General features: G+C 42.9%; 1 protein-coding gene and 1 pseudogene across 2 annotated transcripts in view; both read right to left on the reverse strand.

Moving 5' to 3' along the window:
- The window catches only part of LOC114358457 (collagen alpha-1(I) chain), a 13,042-nt gene continuing 73 nt past the window's right edge, over window positions 1-12,969 (reverse strand). The window contains exons 2-24 of one of the 2 annotated variants that reach the window (XM_028312429.1): window positions 8,651-8,800; window positions 7,900-7,935; window positions 7,772-7,801; window positions 7,380-7,517; window positions 6,944-7,104; window positions 6,601-6,718; window positions 6,397-6,521; window positions 6,053-6,259; window positions 5,806-5,904; window positions 5,422-5,718; window positions 4,871-5,338; window positions 4,623-4,784; window positions 4,334-4,531; window positions 4,042-4,186; window positions 3,694-3,954; window positions 3,348-3,481; window positions 2,938-3,207; window positions 2,642-2,857; window positions 2,195-2,483; window positions 1,694-2,101; window positions 1,409-1,581; window positions 1,096-1,317; window positions 1-777 (exon numbers count right to left, since the gene is read on the reverse strand). In XM_028312429.1, the coding sequence (XP_028168230.1) occupies window positions 631-777; window positions 1,096-1,317; window positions 1,409-1,581; window positions 1,694-2,101; window positions 2,195-2,483; window positions 2,642-2,857; window positions 2,938-3,207; window positions 3,348-3,481; window positions 3,694-3,954; window positions 4,042-4,186; window positions 4,334-4,531; window positions 4,623-4,784; window positions 4,871-5,338; window positions 5,422-5,718; window positions 5,806-5,904; window positions 6,053-6,259; window positions 6,397-6,521; window positions 6,601-6,718; window positions 6,944-7,104; window positions 7,380-7,517; window positions 7,772-7,801; window positions 7,900-7,935; window positions 8,651-8,795 (4,449 nt within the window). In that variant the 5' untranslated portion in view covers window positions 8,796-8,800 and the 3' untranslated portion in view covers window positions 1-630. Of the gene's footprint in view, window positions 778-1,095; window positions 1,318-1,408; window positions 1,582-1,693; window positions 2,102-2,194; window positions 2,484-2,641; window positions 2,858-2,937; window positions 3,208-3,347; window positions 3,482-3,693; window positions 3,955-4,041; window positions 4,187-4,333; window positions 4,532-4,622; window positions 4,785-4,870; window positions 5,339-5,421; window positions 5,719-5,805; window positions 5,905-6,052; window positions 6,260-6,396; window positions 6,522-6,600; window positions 6,719-6,943; window positions 7,105-7,379; window positions 7,518-7,771; window positions 7,802-7,899; window positions 7,936-8,336; window positions 8,416-8,650; window positions 8,801-12,969 lie in introns of those variants that run through there. The other variant, XM_028312430.1, reaches the window with a different exon arrangement.
- Window positions 8,963-12,969, reverse strand: part of LOC114358439 (acyl-CoA desaturase-like) — a 19,437-nt pseudogene continuing 15,430 nt past the window's right edge.

Here is a 12,969-nt window from a genome sequence, read left to right on the forward strand (position 1 = left end):
ATTTCGTACATTCATTATCCGAATGTAGACTAATACGTATTGTAAAAAAAATCTTTGGTAGAGTTAAACTAACGAAATAATATACGTCATTCATTGGTATTGATTAAAGCAAAAAAATACGTTGATATGGAAAACTTAATAATAACTCTGGCACCTTAAAAGAATTTAAACGCAGATCTTGATAGAATTCGTTTCGTTTTATTTTCGCCCCTATGTACGACTATAAGGTCTCAAGTTACTAATTAATTAAGTTACTAATTGAGTAACTCAACATTTATCACGACCACTTTTAACAAACATAATAAAAATGTTTTTTGAAACAGCTGAAAAAACTAGTAGCAGTGATTCACTCATGGGTTTATCTCAGTAATACATGAACAACATCATACTGAAATTAAACAACTGCGAATAGCGATAGATGCTAAGTTACACGATTAGGAAATTAATATCGCAATTATCACGATCTCCGTTCATTGGAACACCCGCAATCCGCATGTTAAGATTATTTTATCACACACAATGTGAGGTAAACTCGAGGTAGATCTATTTGTGTCATTTACTACCTCGACTCTCTGTTGAGTTTATTATGTGTCGACGTGATAATCCTGTCGTGGGTGATCTCCTTTGGTCCTAGCTGAAGCAAGCAAGGCCCAGCTCCACGCGGAACTCCTGGTTAGCTCTTCCCAAGTCCCTGACTCCCACATCCAGGAGTGGCAGCCGTCCTGACTTGTCCGTATCGAAGTGCACTACTGTCTTCGCCCAGGTGTTTTTCTTGAACTGGTAAGACATCAAAATTAAGTAAGTAAATAGTAGTTTAGTTATTATACTTATTATTATTCTGTGGTAGAACTAAAGACTGGAGACTGGGGATGAAATGCTAAACATAGTCAATTTCAGCAATTTTGGCTATGTTATTAAATAAATGTCAGCAATATTTTTATGCTTTTACTCGTATAGTATAGCAGTTTTTAAGGATGGGCGATTAAAATGGAAAGAGGCAGTAAACCAACATTTACGATTCGTGTACAGAATAAGAAAACTAAGTAAACCCGTAAAATCCCCTTCCCAATAAATTATTTATAAAAGCTGACTTACTTGGCATTCATCCAGTAGCGCCTTGTACCTCAACCTGTTGTTGGCCTTAGGCAAGATCTCAGCGTCGTTATAAGCCAACAACTTGATTCCGTGGCGGTGGTTCCTTGTGGCGGGGTCATAGAATCCCACAGTGTTGCGGCAGTGGAAGGTCACATTCTGAGTGGCGTGAGCTGACATCAGCTGCAGGTATGTCAGTTGGGAGTGGTCCGCTTTGTATGTGATCTGATAAAGAGACATAAAATATGTTATTATTACACCAAGAAACCTAAGTGGTGTTAATGGTTTGCTCAAGAAGCTACTCGCTAGAACTTACCGTGAACCCTTCTTCCATCTCGCTTAGCCAGACTTCTTTATCTTTGCCCTTATAAGTAATGTCCTTAGACTGCATGGGTTTGGGATAAACGCAGCTGCTGCCAGTGTCCATGTCGCAGTGCACCATGATAGCATCGTTCAGGTCCCCACCATTCGGGTCGATCCAGTATTGCCCTGAAATAAAAGAAAATCTCTTGAAATACTTATCTCTACCACGTACTTATAATTTACTTCCGCAAACCATAGGAAAGAAAGATGAAGCTATGAGAGTTTTTTTCTTACATACCACTTTCAAATCCTGGATGGTGATACTTGATGTCCGCGCATGTTTTAGCTGGTGCTTCCTTTGATCCATCAGGTTTCAGGAACTTATTGAGGGACACCTTTAGTCGTTCATACGCCTTCATCACGATTTCTTTCCTCTCAGCAGCTGACATGTCTTCGCTGAAGAATCGAGGTGGCATCGAGTTAGGATCATCGCCCAGTGGGTCTGGCCCCTTGACTGAGCCCTGTTGAAGCATAGCAGCAATAGCAGCAGCGTCGTAAGCCAAGCCTTCTCCAGGAGGGCCAGGGGGGCCGGGAGGACCAGCCGGTCCAGGTGGTCCGTGCCGCCCTGCGTCTCCCGGGGCCCCGCGACCTCCGGCAGGGCCAGCTGGTCCTTGAAGTCCAGGATTGCCATCACGACCAGCGGGTCCTATAAAAATGCAACAAAGATTTAATGCACCTGAAATGTGTACTTTGCCCAAGTGACTCTTCTATGAACAAAGATTGCGTTATAATCATTTACCTCTATGTCCTGGTTCGCCATCTTTTCCGGGCGGTCCACCCGGCCCAGGCAACCCTCGTTCACCTTGCCTCCCGGGAGCTCCAACCATACCAGGTAGACCTGGCAAGCCCGCATGTCCTTTAGCGCCATTTAATCCCGCTTCACCGCGTTCGCCCTTTGTGCCGTCTAAACCAGGTGCTCCTTGTTTGCCCGCTGGACCTTGTGGTCCATCGACACCAGGAGGACCAGATTCACCACGCGGCCCACGTTCGCCGGCAGGCCCTGACTGTCCAGTTGGGCCTGGTGGACCCTGAGTAAAGTAATAATAATGATTAAAAATGTATGCGAAATATTTCACTCCAATTCTTCGTTCTTCACAAGAAGAATAGTAGATCAAACTTCCGAAAACAATTTTTGAAATAGAAATATTATTTAGTGTGCGTAGTCTAAAAAACTAATGTTAATTACCTGCAGACCAGGTGGTCCCTGGGGTCCAGAAGGACCTGGCTGTCCAATCGGTCCCTTATCTCCTGGTCGTCCCGATATTCCAGGTTGTCCTTGTTTGCCTGGTCGTCCTTCAGGTCCTGGTTCTCCCATTTGCCCGGGCGGGCCTTGTAAGCCTGGTGGTCCAACGGGTCCTGGAGCTCCATCTGCACCGGGTTTTCCAGGGATTCCGCTTTCACCCTAAAATTATGGAATGGTAACAGGTGTTAACAAAATTATATTAATTACAAAAAACATGATTTAAATATTCCTCAGTATACCTGTGACCCACGAAGCCCTGGTGACCCTGGAGGTCCTAACATTCCTGGAAGCCCAGCCGGTCCTCTCTCTCCTGCAGGACCCGGAGGTCCAGTTAATCCTTGGGGTCCCGATTCGCCTTCGCTACCTCTTTCGCCTTTAGGTCCCTCAAGACCTGCGGGTCCTGTTAATCCTTGAGGTCCCGAAGGGCCTGGTCTTCCAGAATCTCCAGTTGCTCCTTTAGCGCCGGGTATGCCTGGTGTTCCCGCAGGGCCAGTGCTGCCTTGAGGACCCTGTAACAGAAAAAAGACGCTTTTATATGTTATCACTTTTCATATTACGACTCTGAGTAGCTGTTGCATGTCGTCTCATTAGATATGCATGCAAATTGCGTAAGTTTCAATATCTAATCAGTTCTAGTATAAAATCTTACTGGAGGTCCTAGATCTCCAGGCCTGCCGGGCAGACCCGCGTGTCCTGCCTCTCCTTTATGTCCCTGTTCACCACGAGCTCCCTTCGCGCCGGCTTGCCCTGGGAGCCCACGAAGCCCAGGTTCTCCAGGTACACCTGATTGAAACAGTTTTATTAGATTTCAATTCACATGTTGCAATTTATTTAAAAAAACACAATATTCTTTACGTTATTCAGCTATTGACCCATCACTGATGCATTAGTCTCAACATAAAGTTAATTTTCATTGCAAAGAGTGAAAATGTGTGGCCACTGGCCATTCTTACTTTCTCGCTTAAATGCATTTATCTTTTATCATTGCGACTTACCTGGGCTACCCGGTGACCCTTGTTGTCCTTTCGCTCCAGAGTATCCGCGGTCACCCTTTAGCCCTGGCATGCCAGTGAGACCCGGAGGTCCTGAGAGGCCAGGAGCGCCCTGCATTCCCGGCTGGCCCCTTTCACCAGGAGAGCCAGGGGCGCCAGATTCACCGGGGACGCCAGCCACACCAGGTTCACCCCGCTCTGCTGGTTCACCCGGAGGACCGGCTGGGCCAGTAGGTCCTTGTGGTCCTTGTTCACCTTGACGACCTACACATAAAAACGAAGAGTTAATAGAAGCCGTACACATTGATCAAGTGAATAATTTATAATTTTCTTTATTAAATAAGAATTTACCTGGTGGCCCATCATTGCCTGGGGGTCCAGCCGATCCTCGTTCGCCCTTCTCTCCCGGTGAGCCAGTCATACCTCGCAATCCCGGCATTCCCATCGCGCCTACTGGACCTGGGTGTCCCTTGCTGCCTCTTGGACCTTCTGGGCCCTAAAAGGTCAAAATAAGAATAATCCGTCCGAAATAATTTCGCACCATAAACAAAAAAGTGTGGAAAGAGATGGTTGGATGTAAGATAGGTGAAAGATAGTATGAGCTACTTAAAAATGTAGTTATCAAGATAAATATAAGGCGTACCGGTGGTCCATCAGGGCCCTGGGCTCCTGACTCTCCCTTTTCTCCCGTCGCTCCAGCTTGTCCCGGCAATCCACGTTCCCCTGGGAACCCTCTTTCTCCCCGTGGACCCGAAGGTCCTGGAGGCCCTGCTGGTCCTGCTACACCCATTTCACCTTCTTTACCCGGTGACCCTGGTAACCCAGCTGATCCAGGCATACCCTACAAAAATAGGAGGTAAGTAAGTAGGTCTTAAAACTCAAAATTAAATTCTAAGAATGGCTTTTATAGATAAAGAAATCATAAGGAATACCGGAAAACCAGTCTGTCCAGCTGGCCCAGGTGGACCTCTCTCGCCAGAAGGACCAGAAGCTCCTTGCGGTCCCTGTATTCCAGGATTTCCATCTCGTCCAGCATCGCCTTTAGGTCCTTGTGGTCCTGCCTGACCGGGTTCACCATCTTTCCCTGGTTCTCCCTTAAAAATCATACATAATTTTTAAAATTATTCATAAAACGACTCAAAAATTCAATTAATTATTTGATTTTCAAAATCGAAGATACCTGCAAGCCTCTTTCTCCAGGGCTGCCCATAAGTCCAGGTGGTCCTTGTAATCCTTGGGATCCTTGTTCACCAGGACGACCATCAGCACCAGGAATACCCCTTTCTCCTTGCGGGCCAGTCTTGCCTGTAATACCGGGTCTGCCAACAGGTCCTCTAGCACCTTGTATTCCCTGTGGTCCAGGTCTTCCAGGATCACCAGAGCTACCTTTTGTTCCAGGTAGACCAACTCCTCCACGTTCCCCTGGCTGACCTTTTGGACCCATTTGACCATCAGGACCAGGCAAACCTCTTAATCCATTCAAACCTCTCTCTCCTGGAGGGCCTACATTGCCAGCAGGGCCTCTCAAGCCTCGTTTGCCTCTTTTGCCTTCAGGACCGATAATGCCGGGTAATCCCCTAGGACCAGGAGATCCTGATTCACCTCGAGGACCCGAATCTCCTTTGATACCTCTTTCCCCTGGTTGTCCCTGAAATTTTAAATAAATATACGAGTTAGATTGATTGATTTGATCAAAATGTGAACTCAGATTTGATTACTGTTGTTACTTACCGGCATGCCTTTTGATCCAGGGATTCCTGGGTCTCCAGCTACTCCAGGTGTACCACGTGGTCCAGGGAACCCTTGAGGGCCAGTGGCTCCAGGTTGTCCTTGTACACCCTTTTCGCCAGGTATTCCATCACGTCCAGCAATCCCAGGGGGTCCAGCGTCACCTGATTGTCCTGGTCGGCCAGATTCACCACGTAGGCCCTGTAAGCCCTGACTTCCTTTGGGTCCGAAAGCTCCTTGTTCGCCTTTCATTCCCGGAGTTCCAGGGAAGCCAGGAGCACCAGGTTTTCCGATGTTACCCTGAATTTTACAAGCAATACCATAAATTACATAATTTCTATCCAGTACGAAAATAATATTATTACATTAGTAAAGAATTAACATTACCATTGGTCCAGGTGCTCCAATAGCACCGTCAGCTCCACGCATTCCTGGTGGCCCGGGAGGACCTTCTCGGCCACGTTCACCCCTTGGTCCTACAGGACCCTGTTTAAATAAATTACAGATTATTATTATTCAATAAATACTCGCAATTTTAGAGGCAGTATTTTTTAAGGATTTTACAATCTTATGACCATTTTGACTAATTGACTAACTATCTATAGATGAAAAACCAAAAGGTGTTAACACTCACAAGTGGTCCAGCCGGTCCCATTTGACCCGGTAGCCCAGTAGGTCCCTTTTCTCCAGGCAGTCCCTGTTCACCTTTAGCGCCATCCTTGCCGTCAAACCCGCGGTGACCCTTAAGACCTTGAATACCGGGCACTCCAGGGGCGCCACGGGGTCCCGTCTGTCCTGCTGTTCCGGCTGGCCCGGGTTCTCCATCCTCTCCGGGTGATCCCTGAGCAACAAAAATGTTTTATATTTGCGATTACCTACACCAGTCATGCGATAAATACTCGTATTTATTCACTTGAAGAAAAAAATGAAAATTGCTTCATTGCTTGAACCCTTGAGAAAGTATAAAAATTTAGTTACATCTTTTCCAGGTGGTCCTTGAGGTCCCCTTTCTCCGGGTGTTCCTTGTAATCCAGGTAAACCCGGTTCACCGGGTTCTCCTCTCGGACCTTGAAAGCCTTGCGGGCCGGGCGGGCCTTGTGGTCCTGGGAAAATGTACAAAATATATTTTTTTATTGTTCCTTACCAGATTTAATTCCATTACTATAGTTACAATAGTTTTACCTGGTATTCCTCTAATGCCGGGTTGTCCAACAGAAGCTTGCATGTACGCATATGGGTCGAAGGCAGGCCCTTTATCGCCTCCTGATGCCGCCGCCAGTTGCGCTAGGTACGCGTTCACCTGGTAAAAGACAAATTAGAGATAGAAAACGAAGCTTTAAAGTTTGACTCACCAGCATTGTTCATTGCCTAGGAGTCCTACATTATAGTGCTTATTTTTTAAGTTATTCATTTACACATTTAACGATCTCATTTCTAATTGAGATACATTCTACTTGATAATTCACGGGGTCCCGGCCTGGATTGTTTATTTTTTTAAATATACGAGTGAAATCTTGCAACTCACATCAGGCATTGGTCCGATAGGCCCCGGCATGCCCGGAGACCCAGGGACTCCGTTGACACCTGGTGCTCCTGGAGGTCCTGACGGGCCCTCTTCACCAGGGAGTCCGGCCACGCCTCTTACTGGTACTAAAGGCCTTTCTGGTCTGCTTGAGGGTACTGGATCTGATAAAAGGACATTTTTTATGAAGAAATCAAGTTGTTTCTAGTACCTAGTCAACAATAGTCGATAACGCTACTATTGTATAAATTGGTAGGCTAATATCAATAATATAAATATTGAAGAAAAGATACGCAAACATAAACATAACAATTATCTTTAACTAATTTGCGACAGCTCTATAATTTAGGAGGATGCGACGATATTTATTTTACTCCGTAGCTCTTAGTGCCTGTATTATTAGCGTTGAGGTAAGTAAGAACTAGTTGTTCATTCTTACTGGTGAGACAAGCGGCAAGCTGAGTGCAGTTGATGCGGCCACCGAAGCACTGGCAGAGGGTGCAGTTGTCTCGCTTCCAGTGCTCGCCCTCGGCCCAGGCGCGCCCGATGTCGATGCAACGCTGCGCTGGTGGTGGAGCTGGTAATATGAATTTTACAAGTTGATTTTCCATTTATTTTTTTGCAACTAAAACTGATATAACAGTACATTTTCATAAATTACTCTGCTCTATCAAAAGCTCTATCAAAAGTTCAATTATGTTTCTCTCAGATATGGAAAATGTAGCCAGAAGATCTCTGGAAAAGTGGGATGCTTTGCCTATGTATGCTCAAAATGCTTTTTTCGGAATGATTTGAAATACAGATTCCAAATTACTATAAAAATCTACTTACTTCGTGTAGAAGGGCGAATTGGGGGAAGGTCTGAAAAACAAAAAGAAAATTATTATCTCAGTAACTAACTACCTACTATTATTGATATGGAGTTAATGGTTGGTGATATTCTGTGATATTCAACTTACTTGTCGACATTCTGAAGTCTCGTTCAGCGAGGATAGCTGTAAAATATTAAATCATGTCAATAAAACATCTTCAATGCAAAAGTATGATGAAGGAAAGGATCAGTAAAATGCTTTCTCTACAACCATTAGAACCACTAAAATCACCATACATAATGTAGATTATAGTAGATCTTCGCTGGACAGGAGTGGAGCTGTGATAACGAGAGGTGGGAATAGTCCAGTTTAATTACACAATCAACATAATAGGCTGGTACTGAGAAGGTACTAAAGAGTGAAGGTACCGTTGTCGTCTTCGTCGAGAGGCGAGTACTCGTCATAGCTTTCGAGGTCGGCCTCCTGCGCCTGCGACTCCACGGCATCAAGAACTCCTTGTGCCAGCTATAGAGATCCTAAAGGTAAGCCAGCATGCCCAAGTGTACTAGCAAAGTCGCACGTACCGTTGTCGTCTTCGTCGAGAGGCGAGTACTCGTCGTAGCTCTCGAGGTCGGGCTCCTGCACCTGCGGCTCCACGGCGTCGTGAGCTCCTTGTGCCAGCTATGAGATGCTAAAGGTAAGCCAGCATGCCCAAGTGTACTAGCAAAGTCGCTCGTACCGTTGTCGTCTTCGTCGAGAAGCGAGTACTCGTCTTAGCTCTCGAGGTCGGGCTCCTGCGCTACGGCTCCACGGCATTATGAGCTCCTTGTGCCAGTTATAGAGATGCTAAAGACAAGCAATAAATCATGCACTAGTGTACTAGCAAAGTCGCTCGTACCGTTGTCGTCTTCGTCGAGAGGCGAGTACTCGTCGTAGCTCTCGAGGTCGGGCTCCTGCGCCTGCGGCTCCACGGCGTCGTGCGCCAGCTCCTTGCACGCCGCCGGCAGCGCCAGCGCCGCTAGCACCAGCCAACTCCACCACATGCTGACTACAAGAGGTGCGAATGAGTCAGAACCACCATATTATGCTGACTAACAAAGGTGGAAAAAGTGTTCTATTATGTATTAATTTATTCTTTTAAACAATCGCCTTTTACACAATTAACCCCTCCAAGTAAGCTACGAGATAGGGTTGTGTTAGGATTGCGTTTTCATCTCAATAGTCCAGCGGCCGACAGGGCAAACCCTGAACTAGCATCAGGCTTGTATTCTGGAACGAACGCTTAACTCTTTACATAGAGTAAAAAAAGCGTATATTAAATGGTGCATTTAGCCGATTTCCACGATAGCCGAACGGTGAAGGGGTCGGACTGGCCGACTCGTGGTCCGGGGAACGCGGGTTCGGTCCCTGCCGCCGCTCGACTATTGTGGTGAGCTCACTCGTGACACAAGCATATTTAGCTTAGTACGAGGGGCTAACGGGAGTATTAGTAATTTGTAAAATAACAAATTACTAATAATCTTTAAAAAAAAAAATGTAACACGAATGCATTTGCTTTTTGTTTTGTTTTACCTTAATTTCAATCCTAAACTACATCCAGATCGACAAAAATGAATGGCATGTGGTGTGGCGCGTGCGCCGATGCGTAATCAAATAAATGACTATGCCTCGCGCATGCGTGATGCGTGATGCGCTTTCAGGATGACTCCACATTTTCACATGTATGTTTTCTTAGTTTATTACTGAGACTTTTCAAACTCCTTAAATGTTGGATATCGCGTATTAATGACTTTCTTGTGATTAATAAAAACGTTTTGTTGATTTTTCAGAAAATGATAGCCAAGAAGAAATAATTACTTACAATAATATTACGTCAGTCAAAAGGAGCAAAAACTGTAGGTATCTATGTACAGTCACGGAATGAAAAGGTTCGTCAGTTTTCAAATTGATTCCTTCAACGAATCGCGAGCACATATTACCTTTTGAAACTATGTTACAGAATAATCTCGAGTTAGAGAAAATAATCTTTAACTGTTCGTCAGTAAAGTTTAAAATTATTCAGATCAAAGTTGTTTGACGATTTATCTTGTCAAGAAGATTAATATGATTTATAAACTAAAACCTTCTTGTTGCCTAAAACCTGCCATTATTATTTCTTTTAAATAAAAAAAACTATTGTCAATTGGTCAATGTCATCATTGCATTGCACTGATGGGATAGAAAAATAAACAAGCAAAACCTTATTCGTTAGCAAACGTCATATTTATTTAAATGTTAGCAGCACTGTTTCTTGCACTGTTATGTTGGCAGGTTTGACTCTTACAGTACCTAGTGCAAGCGAAAACCGACACTAAGGTGACGAACCTTTTCATTCCGCGACTGTACATACATAAAACAATTAACTAAATCTAGTTGACAGTTATAATTAATCCTGTCGTTACTCCTCTTTTTCTCTCATTAATAGTGACTTGTGTGAGCTCAATATCACGATCGTAACTTTTATCCTAGGCACGGTATACTGTTGTCGCATCCTTACTACACTTTTCTTCAAGTTTATACGAAAAGTAAGATCATTACCTAACACCAACCATTTGTGTTCAAATGGTTTCTGTACGATTGATTTGATCTAACGACGTAATCCTCTTTGAGCACCCGCCCAAATAGCACCTGGCCTATTCCACTTAGAGCACCTATCGATATAAAAATTCCACGAAAAGCACCTGCCCATAATATTGATAGGTGGTCTGAGTGGAATAGGCAAGGTGCTACTCGTGCGAGTGCTATTTGGGCGGGTGCTCAAAGTGGAATACGTCGCTCTAACATATCACTGAAGTTCGTGAAAGCCCTATAACTTCGAACTACTAACCTCCCATTTTCGATGTGCTCCGACATCTATCTGCGTATAGTTGACAGAATCAATTGGTGCTATAATAATTAATTTTAGCAACCGATGCAATGCTGAATGAACCAATTTGCTTATTGGACAATTGCGTCTATGAGGCCGGTGCCCACTTTCGATGGGACGTAGCGCAAATGAAACAGCAACCTCATACACGGATTTAACAGCTGACTTTCCATTAACGTTTCATTAATAAACGCTACAGTATTTATTTCGATCTTTGTACGAGTTTCCCTAAACAATACGCTAAATACAAAACAATAATTATTATCACACAGCAATAAAATAGTAGAACAATGTATTCTCCAATATTTTAGGAAATCATAGCGCAAAAATTAGTGAAAAGCTTGAAAATTGAAAAAAATGCGAATATTGACAGGCGGGAAAAATATGAGATCCTTTGCTATGATTCCCATAAATCACCGTTCTTTGCTTAGGAAATAAGCTGTTTGTTCTTGCGTATGCTGTGGTTAAGATTTAGGCAATAATGTCCGTTCGAAATTGGGTTGTTATGAGCCGCTGGAATGCCACTATATTGATAATTATTATGGCGCTTGGCGACAACGGTTGTCGAGCAATCGTTTGACGAATTTCATTCTGATTGTGCCCGACTTAAAACAGAGCAACGACGAATACCTACAGCAATACACTTTAGGTTATTGTACTCTAGTTAATTGGGGAATTGAAAACGATAAGCAAAACGTTTTCAATTTGTCTTTAAAATTAATTATCGCAATTGTTTGTTCAGCTGGGAGGATTAAAAAATGCAAAAGAAGAAGGATTGTTGGAAGAATCAGGTGCGATTGTGGTCAAATACCTGCCTTGTTATGCATAAAAAAAAATAAAAAAAAAAATAAAAAAAAAATAAAAAAAAAGTATTTTTTAATGTAAAAAGTTATTACTGAAGATTTTTTGTTTGAGTAATAATTCGGGGGAACGCTAACTAAATTGTAGCCCAACAGATTTTAGCTTTACATTTTTTAAACTCTATCAAACAAGCATTTACAATTCTAAAACCTAAAACAGACACAACCTAAATTATTTTTCACGGTAAGTCTATTTTAAAACCTTTACCACATAGGTAAAAGTCGAGATTTTTTTATTCGCATGTTTTCAAATATATTTGACGTGTGAAAGTGATGAAAACATACGGTGTGCATTCGTAGATAAGCGCTCACATTGAGCTTTTCGCACCCCATTTGGCAGGACATTCCACTATCGTTACACTGAGAAACCGATGCTATTCGATTGAAAAAGCTTCCGTAAGCTTTCGAATCGGCGCGGAAATCGGAAATGGGCGGATGGAATCACAAATAATACTTAGTTGCCCACTAGCTTGGAAAAATCTCTGAGACAATCAATCGTAGATATGTAATTATATGAATGGGTTTGTTTGTTAGGGTTCCGTACCTCATAAGGAAAAAACGGAACCCTTATAGGATCACTTTGTTGTCCGTCCGTCCGTCTGTCAAGACCCTTTATCTCAAGAACGCGTGAACGTATCAAGCTGAAATTCACATGAAACACTCAGGTCTATTGTCCCTTTAAGCTGTGAAAATATCAAACTTCTAAGCCAAGCCAATCAAAAGATACAGCCGATTATGTCGATATTTTCAACAAATTTTCGACACTCGCAAAGGAATCAAAACCTACAGGATACTTCCCGTAAACTCAGAATCTTGAAATTTGGCATAAAGCATTGTCATATAATGCAAATATAGGAAAAATTGCGAAAATTTCATTTTTTTTTTGTTATACAGGGTGTTTGGCGCATCGTGTGCCAAAATGATTTGGCGGATAGAATGGGTCATTTCCTATATTTTCAGCCCCCATAACATGTTCCATGTCAGGCGGCTACTTTTATATTAAGTTTTTTAGTAATTTCACCAAAATACCCAAATCGCATCATTTAATTTCGATTTAAAAAAAAACTACTAAGCGTAGCCTCAAAGTAAATATTTTGTTTTAACGTGCATTGACATAGGGTTGNTTTTCTGCTAACATCTCTCGTACACTGTATAGATACTTGTTTGTATTATGCTTTAGAGTTAGTCAGTCATAAAAATATTAATTGTTCTTCTTCGTGCAGTTTTTTCGTCTAGCCTTCTTTCCTATAGGCACTAACACTGACTACAAGCACAAGCATTCTAAATAATTATAATTAAAAACATTTAAAAAATAGGTAGGTACGTGATAACGATTATAATTTTATGAAACGTTGACACTTTGCTTATTTTTTTTTATTCAAACCACATTTAAAATCACAATAAGCTCTTCCTAATTTGTATTTATATTTCACATTATTTTTATAGAAAATG

Source organism: Ostrinia furnacalis, unplaced genomic scaffold (genome assembly GCF_004193835.3).
Source record: "Ostrinia furnacalis isolate ACB-3 unplaced genomic scaffold, ASM419383v2 OfSCF3952, whole genome shotgun sequence".
NCBI classification, from domain to species: domain Eukaryota; kingdom Metazoa; phylum Arthropoda; class Insecta; order Lepidoptera; family Crambidae; genus Ostrinia; species Ostrinia furnacalis.